This window comes from Tenrec ecaudatus, chromosome 17 (assembly GCF_050624435.1).
Source record: "Tenrec ecaudatus isolate mTenEca1 chromosome 17, mTenEca1.hap1, whole genome shotgun sequence".
NCBI classification, from domain to species: Eukaryota; Metazoa; Chordata; class Mammalia; order Afrosoricida; family Tenrecidae; genus Tenrec; species Tenrec ecaudatus.
Genome location: NC_134546.1, coordinates 30,756,904 through 30,772,552, shown reverse-complemented (window position 1 = coordinate 30,772,552; position 15,649 = coordinate 30,756,904). Strand labels below are relative to the sequence as shown.

General features: G+C 39.8%; 1 protein-coding gene across 2 annotated transcripts in view; it reads left to right on the top strand.

The window, feature by feature from the left end:
* SOS1 (SOS Ras/Rac guanine nucleotide exchange factor 1) overlaps nucleotides 1-15,649 on the top strand; it is an 82,869-nt gene that overhangs the window by 18,693 nt on the left and 48,527 nt on the right. For both annotated transcript variants that reach the window (XM_075536105.1, XM_075536104.1), the window contains exons 2-5: nucleotides 8,400-8,525; nucleotides 11,143-11,274; nucleotides 12,551-12,715; nucleotides 14,573-14,782. In XM_075536105.1, coding sequence (XP_075392220.1) covers nucleotides 8,400-8,525; nucleotides 11,143-11,274; nucleotides 12,551-12,715; nucleotides 14,573-14,782 — 633 coding nt within the window. The remainder of the gene's footprint in view (nucleotides 1-8,399; nucleotides 8,526-11,142; nucleotides 11,275-12,550; nucleotides 12,716-14,572; nucleotides 14,783-15,649) is intronic.

Genomic DNA, 15,649 nt, shown 5'->3' with positions numbered 1-15,649 from the left:
GGTGAGGATGCTTGTTTTCTTTACAGTTAGTTGTGATCTAGACTGAAGCTCGTAGTCTCCGATCTTCATGAGTAAAGGGCTTCAAGTGCTCTTGGCTCCTAGCAAGATGAGTCATGATGTGTCACAGGTAGTTCACCATGCTCCTGTTCTCAGGCTTCTCAAGTGATTTTTTCACAGACTGAATACAAATGGTGAAAGGATACAACTCTGACACACTTCTTTCCTGATCTTAAACCATTCATTATTCTGTTGGGTTTTTTTTTTCATGAATGCTTCTTAGGCTCTGTATAGGTTCCACATGAACACACTCATATGTTCTGGAATTTCCATTCTTTCCAGGGTGATCCATAATTTGCTAGGAGTCACTTAGTAGGATGCCTTTGCATAGTCAATAAAACACAAGTAAATATATAGGTAAAATATTGTAAATATTTACCAGTCGTATAGTAAATGTGTCCTTTGCTTTCAGCCGTCTGTCACAAACTTGACTGACTGTGCCCATTACCTTGACTCCGGGATTATCTAGATTTTGCCACATTTGCTTTGTCAACCTTCCCTGCCCACTTCCCAAAAGCCTTCTGAAGCAAATCCCCTTATCAGAGGTCACTTTCTCCCCTACAAACGGCAATGCACACATTTTCCCTATATAATTGTGATGCCATCGTCATTGCTATTAAAGCCAATACCAGTCACAATTACGTTTGTTCTGATCCGTCAGAGGTGACGTTTTCATTTTTGGTAGTTGGTTTAGTGGAATCACGAGTCAGATCAAGTTAAAAAAATTTTTTTTTTTAAACCAAGTCTACACATTACATGGAGTTAGTGTTTCTCTCACTCTTCCTACTGCAGGCCACCCATCCTCCACTTATTGTAGGAACTGGGCGAAACGCCCTGTAAATGTCCAGCAGGTTTGTTTGCTTCCTTGTGATACTGTTTAACTTGTTCTTCTGTCTGTCGCCCTCTCTGTAAATGTAAGTTAGCTGTTAGAGGCTTGATTAGATTTATTTTCAGCCTTTTTGGCAAGCATATTTCCCAGGTGGTGCTGCGGCCCGAGCTGCATCAAAGTCGGATCCCAATTTAGTGACACTCAGATCTATCAGTTGATTCAGAAAGTCCGCATTTAAAAAGATGAGCCTGCTACATCGGTCAACATTTGCTATCTGAATTTCATGTCATTCCAGTTGCAAACTTGTGTTTTCTACTTCTCTATTTCTTCTACATACGTAATCTGGAATCAGTATGGAAGGAAGACCTTTTGCTTGTCAACAAGGGCTATTTGGTTCTCCGCAAGGCTAATTCAGACAGAAAAGAAGGATGCGCGTTTCACCCTTTCTGTGCTCTTCAAAGTGGTGTTCTTGGTTTGGGTTGGGCTTTCAGAGGATCGTTTATGAATTCGGTGTATTCCAGTCCATTGCAGTTGTTTTGGTTTTCAGGTGTTGCCACCGTCTGTAGTCCGTAGCGAATGAGAGCCCCTCCACGATGTGCCCGCTCACCGTGGAGCGCTTCCTGCTTTCTGGCACCACAAGATGTCCCAGGCTTGGGTTGCCATAGACGGTTTTGTTTTGAACAAAGAGTTAAATGCTTAGAAGGTTTTAAATTCACGATATGTGAGTCTCTCCTGTTATACTGTGGTACTTCTTGATAGTATTTCCCCATAAGTTTTATTTTCCTATATTTTAGTAGCAATTGCACTAGAGTGTATTACTGATGTTGACTGCATACTTATTTTTCTCATTCCTCTTATTTAAACAGGTGTGTGCCATCTTTTCTATTTCTGTGCGGTGTGCAAGGATCTGCAATCTTTGTTTGGTATGTTAGGGTTGTTATGAGTGGAAATCAACCAGGTGGCAATAGGGGTGTATTTTATTCAGAGTCAAAGATGCAATAGCGAATTTAACCCCTTTGGCCCACTTTACTGTATTAAAACCATTGGCCTTTTGAAATTAGTTTTTAAATCCTGAAAATCATGACTAAGTTATTTGTAAACAACCTTTAAATACATTTTTTCTTATTTTACTTATGACAGCTAATGTGTTAATAAGGAAATTTCTTTTGTGAATTACCAGAAGTTTTTGTTATTTGAGTATTTGAAGCTCTGCTTAGGCAAATTCTCCATAACCTCTCCCCTACCAAAACAAAAAACCCCACCACATTCCAATAATAACCACTTGATAAAATACCACCTCGACTTTGTAAATGTAGTACATAGACTAAGGCTCACATTTCTCTGTCTATTGTTGCCCTATGACTCCCAAAATCATTACCAAGACCACTTCTTCCTATCTTGCTCTTGACCTCCATCCCTTTTTATATGCTAAGCCTGTTAGTTAGCACCTTCTTTATGTGGCTTCTCAAACTTTATGCATCCACATGCCCCACGGCTAGTGTCTTCCTAGGAAAGACCCTCCCACTGCCCCCACCTTCTCCTAGCAAGCTTTCCGGTGTTTGTCATCATGGTACCTTAGCCAGTCGATTTTCATTCTCACCACAGTTTTATAAGCAGTTGTGTACATGCCCAGCACCTCTTCTCATTCATTTTTGTGTATCCAGCAAATAGCCGGAGTTCAAGGAGGGAAAAATAAAAACATTGTTAGCTAGATGGACCAAAAGGCTAATAAATAGGCATAAGATGTGTGAGAAGACTTCTAGGATGTTTTATTTATGGGAAAATTAAGTTGTTTTATAGTGCCTGGTTTTCGTCTTTTTTTCTTTGTTAGATTAATTTTTAACAAAGAATGTTGCCTTGATTTTGAAATAAACTAAGCACAGCATGAGAAGGAACAAGCACTTGAAATATGAACCAGTGACTAGTCACAGAGAAAGAGATTTGAACTTCCACTCTTGTATTAGAAGGGCAATGGTTTCAATTCCAGTCTTATTTCCAACCCTCCTGCTATATTTATAAGTAAAAGTAGCAGATCTGGACTCAGTATAGAATTCAATCGAGTAGCCTTTTCCATTCTTCTGAGAGCCATTAGCCAGAGAAGGCCATTAAAGATTCATCAGAATTCAACATAGTGTTTTTCACAGCTGTACCCAAGGGATTCCAGAAGGTTGAGAAGATTCGTGTCTCTGTTCAACTAGGAACTGATACAGACATAAACCTTTGCTTTCTCTGATGCCACAGATGCTGGCCAGGTACCAGCAAAACTACTAGAGACAAAATACGCTGTCAGGGTAGGATTAGGTAGATGGGAAAGAGGTTGAAAATTCAATGAGGGCCTCTTTAATTGACTATGGAGATTTTACCCTGAAAGAAGAGTCAGTGGCATGGTAACATTCTTATTCAGGGATTGTCAGTCTTCACTGAAACATTTGCATTTATTCAAATTACTTTGGTATGCGAACCATTTTAGTTTAATAAACAGTATAAAATGTATGGTTTTTGAAAACCGTATAATGGAAAATTTCCATATGTGCTTGTTTCAGTTGCTTATAAACAACACCCACACACACATACACACACGTACCTCAGTAACTATCAGGTGGGAATGGCTTCTGAAGGCCCACCTAACATTTGGCTATGTAATCTATTCTCTCAGTTCCCGAACAGGCTGGGATCATTTGATCTACTAAATGTCTTTGAACACCATTTATGATGCAATGGGACATGTTAGTTGTAACACTAGCTCATAGAAAATTAGCCCTTTGTTTTCTATTGCTAAATGAAATATCACACGGTCCCTGTGGCTCCTTCGGGAAATCTCTCACCAGCATCTTTCTTGAAAGAGAAAAGAGCAAAACCCGTGTATTTTTGGAAACTGGATCTCTGCTCGCCTTTCCAGCATGGATCACTGCCCATGTTTATTACTCTGACGTTTTGAAATCCTGTTTTTGTTTTTTGTTTTGAAGGAAGTTAAAACAATTAGTCTCTTGTATGGCTGAATCTTGTGATCCTAATTTGACAGGTTTAAAATGCGATAAAAATTAATGTCCAGAAGGTCAGTAGAAGCCATTCATAAATAAGAGCGTTTGAATTTAAGTTTGAGAAGTGGACACATGTTGCTTGCCAATCAATCGTAATCAATATTTTAAATACATGTGCCTGGATTATAATCAGGATCTAATTGGGGGGTTCTGTTTGGTTTTGACCACTGCATTTCACTGCAGTGGCTATACACAATTCATTGATTATACATAATAAGCATCTGTTTTAGTTACAACTGCCTCTATGTGTTGAGTGGTTTCTACTTTAAAGGCTGAATCAGCCAAACAGACCCTCTAGCCGTGCTGTCGTCTTCTTTCAATAGTAATGCAAAGAAAATAGTTTACCCCTCTCGCTTGCTCCTCGACACACAGAGACTTTTGAGTTTGCCCTAAATGTCATTTTGGAGTGAAAAGCAAAGAGAAAATGATTCCATAAATAGATGCATCACTGTCTAATAGAGGAAAGAGACAGGGGAACAAGTAATTGTAATTCTGGGTGACCAACCTGATAACAGAAGTGTGGTCCAGAGTGCAGGGATTAGCAGAGTGTCAGACCCACCAGAGCAGGGATATGTTCTGTTTATCTCTATATATCCAGAATCTAGCAGAGGGTCTGGTATTTAGCAGATTCAACAAATGAGTGAGATTAATTCTGCTTACAAAGAAGCAAGGACCAAATCCTTCCAACTGACATGCGATCTGGGTTTTGAAACGCGACGAGGTGGCTGGAAGGGTAAGAGAATGGACACGGCCTGGAGGGCGGTGTGGGTGAGACTGACTACACGCCATATTTCCACCAACTGGAAACGGTCTTGGATCACTTCAGCATAAAGTATAAAGGGCTGAGCAGTTGGGGACGGAATTATATTAGTGAAGAAATTATGTTTCTGTACGCTTCTTCGAAAAGTAACATTATTTTAAAAAACAAAGCAGACACTAGCACATGCAAAATACTTGAGGTATGCGTTTGCATTGCCCTGAATGTTTTCTAAAAATGTGTTTAAACTAAAAAAAAAAATTTTTTTAAACACCCCAAAACTAAACTCCCTGCCATCAAGTCGGTGGCAGCTCATAGGGCCGGGGGAGCTACCACTGATTTGTTGAGGCTGTAACTCTCTAGGGCACCTAAACCGCTTCCTCAAAGGGCTTTTGTATATTTTTTCCGGCAAATTAAATAATATTCTAGTTAACAGACTGTAACACTATGTATATTATTTTCAGCAGACTTCTAATGAGGTTATTGCTAAAATTAAACAAGTTACAAAGTTCTTTTTAAAAAGCACTGATATACAATAAATACACTTAATCAATGTTCTGTTATATCAGTTACCATTTAAAACATGAATTAAGTCTGTCCAGCAACTAACTAGCATGCTTCTCAATACACATGTATTAAATAATAAATATATAATAACTAAAGCTAATAAAGTACTGGTTTAGGAAATGAATGGCCAAGAAATTAGTTATTATAAGCAGAATTTATGTGAAGCTTACCAAAAATTTAGTTCATGCAGATTGTTAGCAGTTTTTCAGTTCCAGTATTTTTTTTTTCTTCCAAAATTACTTGGTCAATTAGTAGCAGTTCATAGAATTTGAGCATTTTCTGTAAACACTCATGATTACGGAACATAGCGTGTTCACATATGTTTGTAGCATTAAAACTCACTACCACCAGGAACCTGTCTAGGGTCTCGGAAAGGAACCCTTATGGGAGCAGATGTGTTGTTCAGGTGCCTTGGTTCAGTGCCAACCCTGCGCACAACAGAGCAAACACCGCCCGGCCCGCCATCCTCCTCACTGCTCCTTGCTTGAGCTTATTGCCGCAGCCACTATGCCACCACCTCTTTGAGGGCCTTCCTCTTGGTCCCTGGTCCTCTCCTTTACCGAGCATGATGGCCTTCTCCAGGGGCTGCATTTTTTTTTAAGTGATTAAAATTGTTACTGGTTAAGTATGGTGTTTCAAAAGGTATTAAGCCTAGCATTTTAGCGTTATGTCAGATTTTTAGCAAAGTTATAATTGTATGTGATTTATAATGCATTGGGTCATCATATAATTAATTAGTGATTCTCCTACCTATGGGATGGGTAAATGGTTTAACTTTTCCAAATTACGGAAATACATGGTATAAATGCATCCTCGGGTTTATGATAGGCTGATGCTTATTGATGTCTGAAAACGTAATTCCCAGCCAGACTTGTCTACCCTGATGGGAGTAGGGCCCTTCCCAGGCTCCTGCAGGTTTGATGGTCGAGGGAGTGGAAAGAGATCTGGCCTAGAAGCCAGGAGGTCTGGGTTCTAACACTTAAGATTATTACTAGTTATCTACAGGATCGTGGAAGTCTTCCTTTTTCATATGTTAAATAGACCATTGAACTAAATAACCTCTAAAGTCCCTTTTCATTATAAAATCCTGTGTAAGGCTATAGCTATAGGACACTGGGGCCTTGGACAGAGTTGTAACCCCTAATTCTAACTACGTTTCTCAGGACTGCATCTTAGTTAAACCGGGTTTCTTATTATACTGTGTGTTTCTGAAATATATATTCATTTAAAGAAGATTAAATAGTACGTGTATCTATAAAGTGATTTTTTCCTATTAAGTGCTTATAATTATGTATAAATTTAAGTTAAGCTTGGGCTGTTGGGAGGATACCCACGTGGAGACATCTAATAGGTCAGTTAAAGCACAGGTTTAAAGCTCAGAAGAGAAAACCCGAAGTAGAGAGATTGGGAGTCCTCTCCGCTGATAGTTCTAGTGTGGGCGTTCATGTGACTACAGGGGAGAAAGCAGAAGGGGTCAGCCAGACAGGCCTGGAGAATCCACCTTTGAGTGATGGGCTCTATGGGAGAATGGAGAAGGAACCAAAAGTAAGAGAAGTAGCAGAGATTGAGTCATCAATATAGATCTATATGTATGAATAGAGAGAGCGTTTCAAAACTAAAAGGTGACTTGACCAAGAACCAGGTGTTAACAGGCGACCACGTGGTTTTAGAAGTCATTACTAAATTAAGACCAGTCGGCCATCAAGATCCAGGGTCAGTGTCGAAGGAGACGGTGGAAGCGAAGGGGTCACGCAATTCCGCGTGCAAACCGGAAACTCTGGTCCAGCTCCAGCTAAGGGAACATGCGCGGGTGGGCGGAGGACTAAGGGCGCGGCCTGGAGAGCGGCTGGACACTGCTGCATTTCAGAACCCCCCATTGAGGGCTCTAGTGCAAACTGCTATTTATTTTTTAATTAAAATATCATTTTATTGGGGCTCTTCCAACTCTTGTTACAACCCATACATCTATCGTATCAGACTGTTTGTACATCGATTGCCCGTTCGCTTACAGACCTCTACTCTCTATTGAGCCCGGATTCCACAACCATTCAGTCTCTAATCGGGAGGAGATTCGGAGGCAAATCCGTAGACAATCAGATTGGTAATCGCACACCAACCGGGGCCAAAAATGCGTGGCAACAGTTTGCAGGGGCTCAGCTTCTCCACCTGTCGCATGAAAAGTTGTTCAGATATCCGTCGTTTCTGTCTTACCTCCTCATGGAGCTCTAAAGTGGTTGGAATGGCATGTGCCTCTAAGACAGTTTCCTTTAAAAAGTGCTCTGTTCATCAAATGGAACTCGATCCCGCGGAGCCGGCGACCCTGCCCTCCCTCTGCCCAGGGTGGAGCTGCCTGTCTGTCTGTCTGTCGGTCGGTCTGTCTGCTGGTGCTGCTCTCCCTGCGGGCCGGTGAATGGGCAGCAGTTGAGTAACAGAGGCACGCACGTGGAGACTCTTGTGCTCCCTGTTACGGATACAAGTCTCACAAAGGCCAGTGACCCCGAGGTGCCTTCCAAGACGTGGCCAAGCAGAAGAAAGGGACCCAGGACTAGCAGTTCCGGGCCGGTGAGCATCCTCAAGGGTAGACACAAAATCCCCAAGTGTCAAAATACCCATTTGGGGTCCTCTGATGTGGGGGCGACTTTGCAGTGGACAGGTACGTATTAAGCGCTTGTCCTCTAGGCCCCGCACAGCGACAGAGGAGCAGAGGGGACAAGCCTCTCCTGAACTTCTGTCAGTCGGTAGCAGGTACAGAGTGAACGTACGGCATGTTGACTACATGTTCTAACTACTACTGGTTTCTGCAAAACACAAAGACAAGCCCCCCAAAACATATGAACTGCATCTTTTATTCCCACCTCATCGCCCACTCACATTCCCAGTCCGCCATATGGTTTAAGAAAATAAGATACTGAAATTATGCAGTTAGGGCTTTGTACCTCTAGGAGCATGTCCATAAACTTGTTTGGTGCATGTGATTGGGGCAAAAGGTTGAGAATTTCTGAGTTCTGGTTCGGTAACTTTTAAATCTGTATTTTCAGACCACGTCATCTATTGAGTGCAAACCCCCATTGAAAGGGTTTTTTATTGGTTGGCTTGAGGTAAAATAAACTAATGTTTTAATTACTTTGTTGTTGTGTTTTGCTAACAGGTCCAGGGACAAGTTCACCCTACACTCGAGTCGAATGATAATGCTCTTCAGTATGTTGAAGAATTGATTCTGCAGTTACTGAATATGCTGTGCCAGGCTCAGCCCCGAAGTGTTGTAGATGTGGAGGTATGCCACGCTCGCCTTTTATCCACCTTACGTACATCGAATCTGTGTGCTAGTCTCTAAGAAAAAAAGGGTCCGTTCCTCAACTGTGCAAAACAAAAGAATTCTCAAAAATAGCTAAGAAATATATCCCTCATAGAGATAAAATCAATATTTAGATGTTCAAGCCCCTAAATCATAGAGGGTTTCTTACAGATTTTTTATATCTACCTAAAAGAGTGAGCTCTGAGATATCTAAGATTTAGCCTCTGCCCTGCCTTGCTATTCTTTAAGTAGCTAACTTGGGTTCTTAAGAATACAGGTAGGCATGAGAGATTTTACGTATCTCACTTTGGGGTTGGGGATGAATATTTTTTTTCTTTTTGAAAGAGATCTATATGATAGTATAAGGAGCCTTAGTCAGGTGAGCATTGAATTGCTAACCTCAAGATTAACAGTTCAAACCCACCAGCCACTCTTTGGAAGAAAGATGAGGCTATCTGTCCCTGTAAAAATTTACAACTTTGGAAACCCTACTATGGTTACGACAAGTCAGAACTGAGCTGCTGGCAATAGGTTATATGACAGCATGACAATAGAATCGCCTATCAAATGGGTCCCTTCCCTTCTGTGTCTGCCCCTGTGTATGCTAGTGATTTTAGACTGTAGGTCATGACTCGTAAGTCATGGAGTTAATTTGGTGCATTGCCCAACCATTTTACTTTTTATGAAATATCAGTGTAGTATGCATGCTGAGAGCAGGTTTTGTTTTATGAAACTTTGTTCTGTGTATGTGTGGATACATAAGGGTGTAATGTAATACATACTAAGGATTCATTATTTCCTGTTATAACTTAAGGTGGGGAAGAAAGCTGGTGGGAAGTCACAAAACTGTAGATTTGTACTATGATTATAACCCATGTGATCAACCATAGTGTAAAATTTGATTTGGAAAAAGAGACTTCATTTCAGATGGTCTGTTCTATCGCTGCTCCCTTCTCTCGTCCTTTCTGCCTGGCCCTGCCCACCCAATATTTTGCCTTAATCACGGGAGGGGTAGCATCCTGGCAGCTCGGCATTTCATAGCAAGTATGTAAATCCATTTTTAACAAAAATAGTATCTTTCAACACACACCCAATTTTAATAATTAGATTTAAATGATCACTTCTTTAATTTGGCAAATGAATTAGCCGTTAGTGTAGGTACAGAGATTTAAAAAAAAACACAACTTAGTCTCAGTTTATAAATTTGCACATTACCTGTGCTTGGATTAACTGTTATTTTCTTTCCAGATTATAACATTTGAAATCTCTTTAGTTTCCATGTTAATAGCGACTCACAAAGCTGCTTATTTGTATTATAATCCGAGATGATGTTTAATTTCATCTACGTCTTGGGTTGCTGGGCGGTCAGTTCTGACGAAGTTGCCGCGTGTGCCGCAAGGGTAGAAAACCCTACGGTTTCCAATGGCTGACTGTTCAGAAAATCTTGAGGCCTTTCTTCCAAAGAGCCTCCAGGTGGACTGGAGTTTCCAACCCTTTGCTTAGCTGCCCAGTCATACTATTTAAATAATTAATTTAAAATGTAAAAATTAGTTATGTAACAGCGACCTCTGCTGGCTTAAACTATGGTATGCTACTCGGAGGTTTAAAAAATTCAAAGGGATGAAAAAATTATCTTTTTTACGTTAGTTTATTAAAATAAAGAAATTCAGATGCTCCACTAACATGAATTTTTTTTTTACTTTTAAAGGGAAATTTGACAGAAACCCCCCTTCCTCCACATTGCTATTGAATTGATTCTGACCCATAATAACCCTCTAGGACAGAGTAGTACGGTTTGCAAGACTGTCAATCTTTCCAGAAGCAGACAGTGGGCTCGAAGCCCTGGCGTGACAGTGATCAGGGTTCCTGTCTGACAGAGTGGCTGCTGGGAATTCCACGCAGTATCTGAAGCCTTGGTGTCAGAAAGAAGTGGGTTCCGTGTCGAACTGCTAAGTGCAAGGTTAGCGGTGCTGCCCCTGGAGACAGAGGAGGCCGCTCTAGTCCATCTGGTAGTGCAAGTGTGGATTTTTGGTTTGATTTATTTTGTTCAAAATTAATGACCTATTTAACTCTAATGATAAGCTACGGTACATTGAAATTGCTGTTACCAATATAAAGCCTTGCATGTCATCATTTGCAAATAGTTGTGAATTCGAGTACCATTGTATTGGGAAAATCTTCTTAAGAGGTTTCATTTGCAAAATATTCCTTGAGCTTGCCATTGATACTAAAAGTCTGGACAAAGGACAACCGGATTTAGATATTTGCTTCTTGAGCTTAAATCAAATAATGTTATAAAACAATTCCTCTTATTCATTCTTATCATTAACTTTATCACAGTGAAATCGAAAATCAGTGTGTGATCTACCTTTCTAGGGACCTTTGAGCTCCTGACTGAGAAATGAATACATTGGCATTTAAGGTGGTTTTTCTTAGCTGGAGTGTGTTTTTAGTTGTAAATTATAGCACATGTGAAAATCTCTGATTTGGATGTTCTTTGGTTTTGAAAGTAAATTGTCAAAAAAAAGGTAAATTGTCAGTAACAAGCACTGTTTAACATATTTGCTGCTTAGTTATAATTTTCCTATTTTCCAAGGAACGTGTTCAAAAAAGTTTCCCTCATCCAATTGATAAATGGGCAATAGCCGATGCCCAATCAGCCATTGAGAAGAGGAAGCGAAGAAACCCTTTATCTCTCCCAGTGGAAAAAATCCATCCTTTACTAAAGGTAAAGCTGAGCTACTACCTTCTTGCCTTTCAGAAGCAAAACAACCACTACAAGTGTTTTCAAAAACTCAGCGTAGACTTGATGTACAATAGTGTTGACTGAGGAATAAAATGCTCCCCCTTTAGGTTTCCCAGTGGGGAGGATTACAGTGGGGAGGAAGGCCATGAACAAAGTGTGAATTGGGCGACATGTTTTAAAATAACGTTCATGTCCACACGTACTCATGAAGCAGAGTAGCAGGCTAAGGGAAGCTGTTATTAGGGATTCCATCCCTCTTTGGTGTTGCTACCGCTGCAAAGAGAAGGTCTAAGCCTCTCTGGCAGTTGTACCTGGTGTTCGTTCCTCTAAGTCCTTCAGACACTACGGTTCTGTGTAGGGACCACTGTGAGACTGCCATAGGGCAATATGTACATCGATTCTCTAGTCATACCTGCCACTTAAATCAGCCAGCCAAGTTTCTCAGCAGAACCGGTAGAAAGGATAATTCCTAGAAATGCTAACATTTTTAGTTTCACTGTCTTCAACACAATGAGCAAACGATTGATTGCTTTTTACATAAAAATGATGAGTACATTATTTTACAGTAAAACCTGTGAAAGCCTGAACCCCGTATAAGAACAAAACCAGTCAGAGAAGGAAAACCGAATGATTTCCCACCAGTAGTGATGGACAAATGCTGAGACTGCAAGCTGCCGAAGGCACAGAACTTGAAAGATGCTGAGAAAACAAGGCAGTCCCGTTGAATTCCGGCTCCGCCAGGTTGAACTAACATCATAAAACCTGAACGGGCCTGTTAAATTCTAATTGTTGTGATATCTAAGCACTGTGGCTTGACCGAGGCCAGTTTGTTTCAGTAAGGAGGGAAAGGAATTATAGGCCAGTGGATATTCCTAGCCATCAATCATGTATTAACAACTCTTTCTCTAAATAAGAGAATATATTCTCTCGACACAGTTAGTCATGGGTACTCTGAATTCGGGAACAAAGAACATTTGGTCCCCTCTCCCAAATTTGAGCATTCATTTGACCCTTTCTTTCTAGGGGAGGAAATTTTATTTAGTAATATATGATGCTTTCCAGTATTTTACCCTAACTTTGGCTTAATTTATGTTTGCTAGTACATACATTACTCTTAGTCGAACCACTTGAAAGTAAATGTTTTTGGTAACGATAGGGCTCAATGGAAGTTGAGCTGTATCCATGTTTATTTTTAATCAAAGTGTTACATTCTAGAGACTGTGTTGTTTAGACGTGTTTTTTGTTTTTAATTTCACAGGAGGTCCTAGGTTATAAAATTGATCATCAAGTTTCTGTTTACATAGTAGCAGTATTAGAATACATTTCTGCAGACATTTTAAAGCTGGTGGGAAATTATGTACGAAATATACGGCACTATGAGATTACAAAACAAGACATTAAAGTGGCGATGTGTGCCGACAAGGTAGGAGACTGCTTTGGTGGAGTCTACACGTGTAACTTAGTGGAATGTCCCATGCTCTTATTGTATATTTTTGCTAAGAGAGGTTTTCAGTACACTAAATAGCAAGTATTCAAGATAACATCTTATAGCATAGAATATTTGATGGATCATATTCAAATGTGTTTAAATATGCCTTGAGGTTTTTCTTAGTGTTGCTGCACTTCGAGTTAATATGAGTAAGACTCTCAATAGTTACCTTTTTTCTGGATTGAGTGATTTAGGCGGTTATGGAATATGTTTGAAGATATATGTATATTTTAATATAAGATATTAAATCTTAGGTTGCTCTAGCTGTTTCTTCTTGGCTTTAGTCTAATGACATTCAGACAAAACATTTATTAAAAGTTAAGTTTATACCTGACTTATGTGCCATTTGGTTCTTTTAAGACCTCTTTAAGGTAGGCACTCATGCATATTTTATAAAAAGGAAACTGAAACTAAGAAATTAAGACATTTTCCCAGAGTTTTTTGAGAAATTTTAAAGCCTAAATTTGATCTCTATCTCTGAATCGAAAGCTCTTAGATTTCACTATTCTGCCTCAGTATTTTACGATTATTAAAATGAATTTGCGGAAAAGAAAATATTTTGTGATGAAGCATGTAATTGCATTACTATGCGCTTGCCGCTTGGCATTGGCTCTGATTACGTAATCACTTCATTATGCTCTAGTGCTTTGTTGTGTTGGATTTTTCTTTTTTTCCGAATGTGAACTGTACACATTAAAAATCACCAAGGGTTCAGAGAAGAAACTGGGGAACGGGAGGTCAGGTCTAAGGACAGACAGACGTAATCTGTTAGCGGGCGAGAGCGCCATGCTGCTGGAGAGCACGGTGGAGTGGAGTCCTCTGGCTTTCATGCAGAATTCTCTTCTAGAGCAGGGGGGGGCAAGTAGCAAGAGGGGGAGTAAAGATGTTGTTTTTATGGCTTGGTATTTGGTTTTTTAAAGTATTTAAAAATGAATACAACATATTCTTTCAATAAAAGCAAAATTAATTTTGAATGGATCAGGAAAATGGCTTTGGCGCCCTCACCGTGGACTCCCGTAGGAAAGGCGTGAGGAGACGTAAGCCAGCGTTGATGAAGGATATCTGTATTCACGAATGAAGAAAAAGCAGGCTAAGACACGCTATTATTTGGCTGTGTCGTGGCAGAATGACGCTGCCAAAGTTTGCCAAGAGACAAAGAGGAGTGTCAGCAAGTTCTAGAGAAAGCAGGACTGCATCATCTGCTCCCGGTTAGCGCAGACAAGGAGGTCATCCAGTCAACTGTCAGAATTGAGCATGTACGGGGATGCGGCCCTGCACTGACGGGATAACAGGAAGCACATGGAGCAGAGAAAATGGGGGAATCTAAGACAGGATTTGGGGGTAAATTAGAAAGAATAGGTAAAAGAGAGAAACAGATACTAGTATTGGAGGCTGTTCATGATACCAGAGGAAGAATTCTGTTTTAGAGACGGTGTGGAGGGGGTGTGGCAGCCATAGATGGACCTTTGGAAAGGAGACCACAGCACGGTTATTTCATAGACCTACAAAACAAGGCGAATCTCTGTAATCTAAAAAAGCTTAAAAGCTTCAAACGAATCCCTTACTTTTCATATGCCTTATTACTCTTTCAGTTTTTGTTACTCAAGTGTGGCAAAATATAATTTAACAGCAAACTAAGCTTTAAATTTATAAGTTATAATTTTCAATCATTTGAATTGTATGTCTGATTTTTTAATTTAAAAACTGTATTCAGAGCACTTCTTAGGATGTTTAACTTTGAATATGTGTACAGATTCATAATTTATGTTTCTTTAACATCCAACTACATAGGTATTGATGGATATGTTTCATCAAGATGTAGAAGATATAAACGTATTATCTTTAACTGATGAAGAGCCTTCCACTTCAGGAGAGCAAAATTATTATGACTTGGTGAAAGCATTTATGGCAGAAATTCGACAATATATAAGGGAGCTAAATCTCATTATAAAAGTTTTTAGAGAGCCCTTTGTGTCCAATTCAAAACTGTTTTCAGCAAATGTAAGTATCATTGTACATGTGTTTATTGCTGCCTATGTTGTTAAATTTGCATCACCACATTTAAATTTATATAACTATATAAAAGCGACTATGTTCACAAAGTACAAAAACCACTTCATTAAATTAAACATCAGATATTAAGACAAATCTAAACTAGACTGATGGTGTAGATGGCAACAAATTCTTAGAACTGGTCTTGTGTGCCAAGGAATAAAGTTTCTTGACTAGGTGGAAGATATTTTTATTTATTTTGATTCATTTGAGTCACTCAGCCAACATTTCATCAATATCAACTCGACGGAAAGGCCCGAGGCTTGGTGGTGGGGTTTTAAAGATGAATAAGCATGATTTCCTACCTGAGGTACCCTTCAAACCTTAAAATAAAATTATGCCCTGGGTTTACCTTTCAGCTCGAGAGCAGACTGGCTCATAAAATAAAGCACATCACTTGTGACCACTAAGTATCTTTATGAGGCCAATAGTCAAATGTTCTTAAGGCAGCAGGGAGGCCAGAGTACTGAAACCGGTACAATCAGAATGAATAAGAGTCAAAACGCAGAGTGAAAAATGCCAGCCAGTACCACTGAATAACTTGTGCAGAGATTGTTCATTGGGAACCTAATTTTAGGTATAAGGTTTCACCTTAACACAAAAAGTTAAAAGAAAAAGGAAATTGAGCGTACTTGAGATAGAGGCATAAAGCTAAGTACACCGTGGTAGCTGCTGTAATAGAAATATGACTGATGACCAGAGGGCAGGGAGTACAGAGGAAAGAGCCAATAGCACTGACACTTAGAGCGAGGTTTACTGGTCTGAAGGGGTGCTAAGGAGAACATGTATGTAAGTTCGTTAGTAGTAATTCTTGGA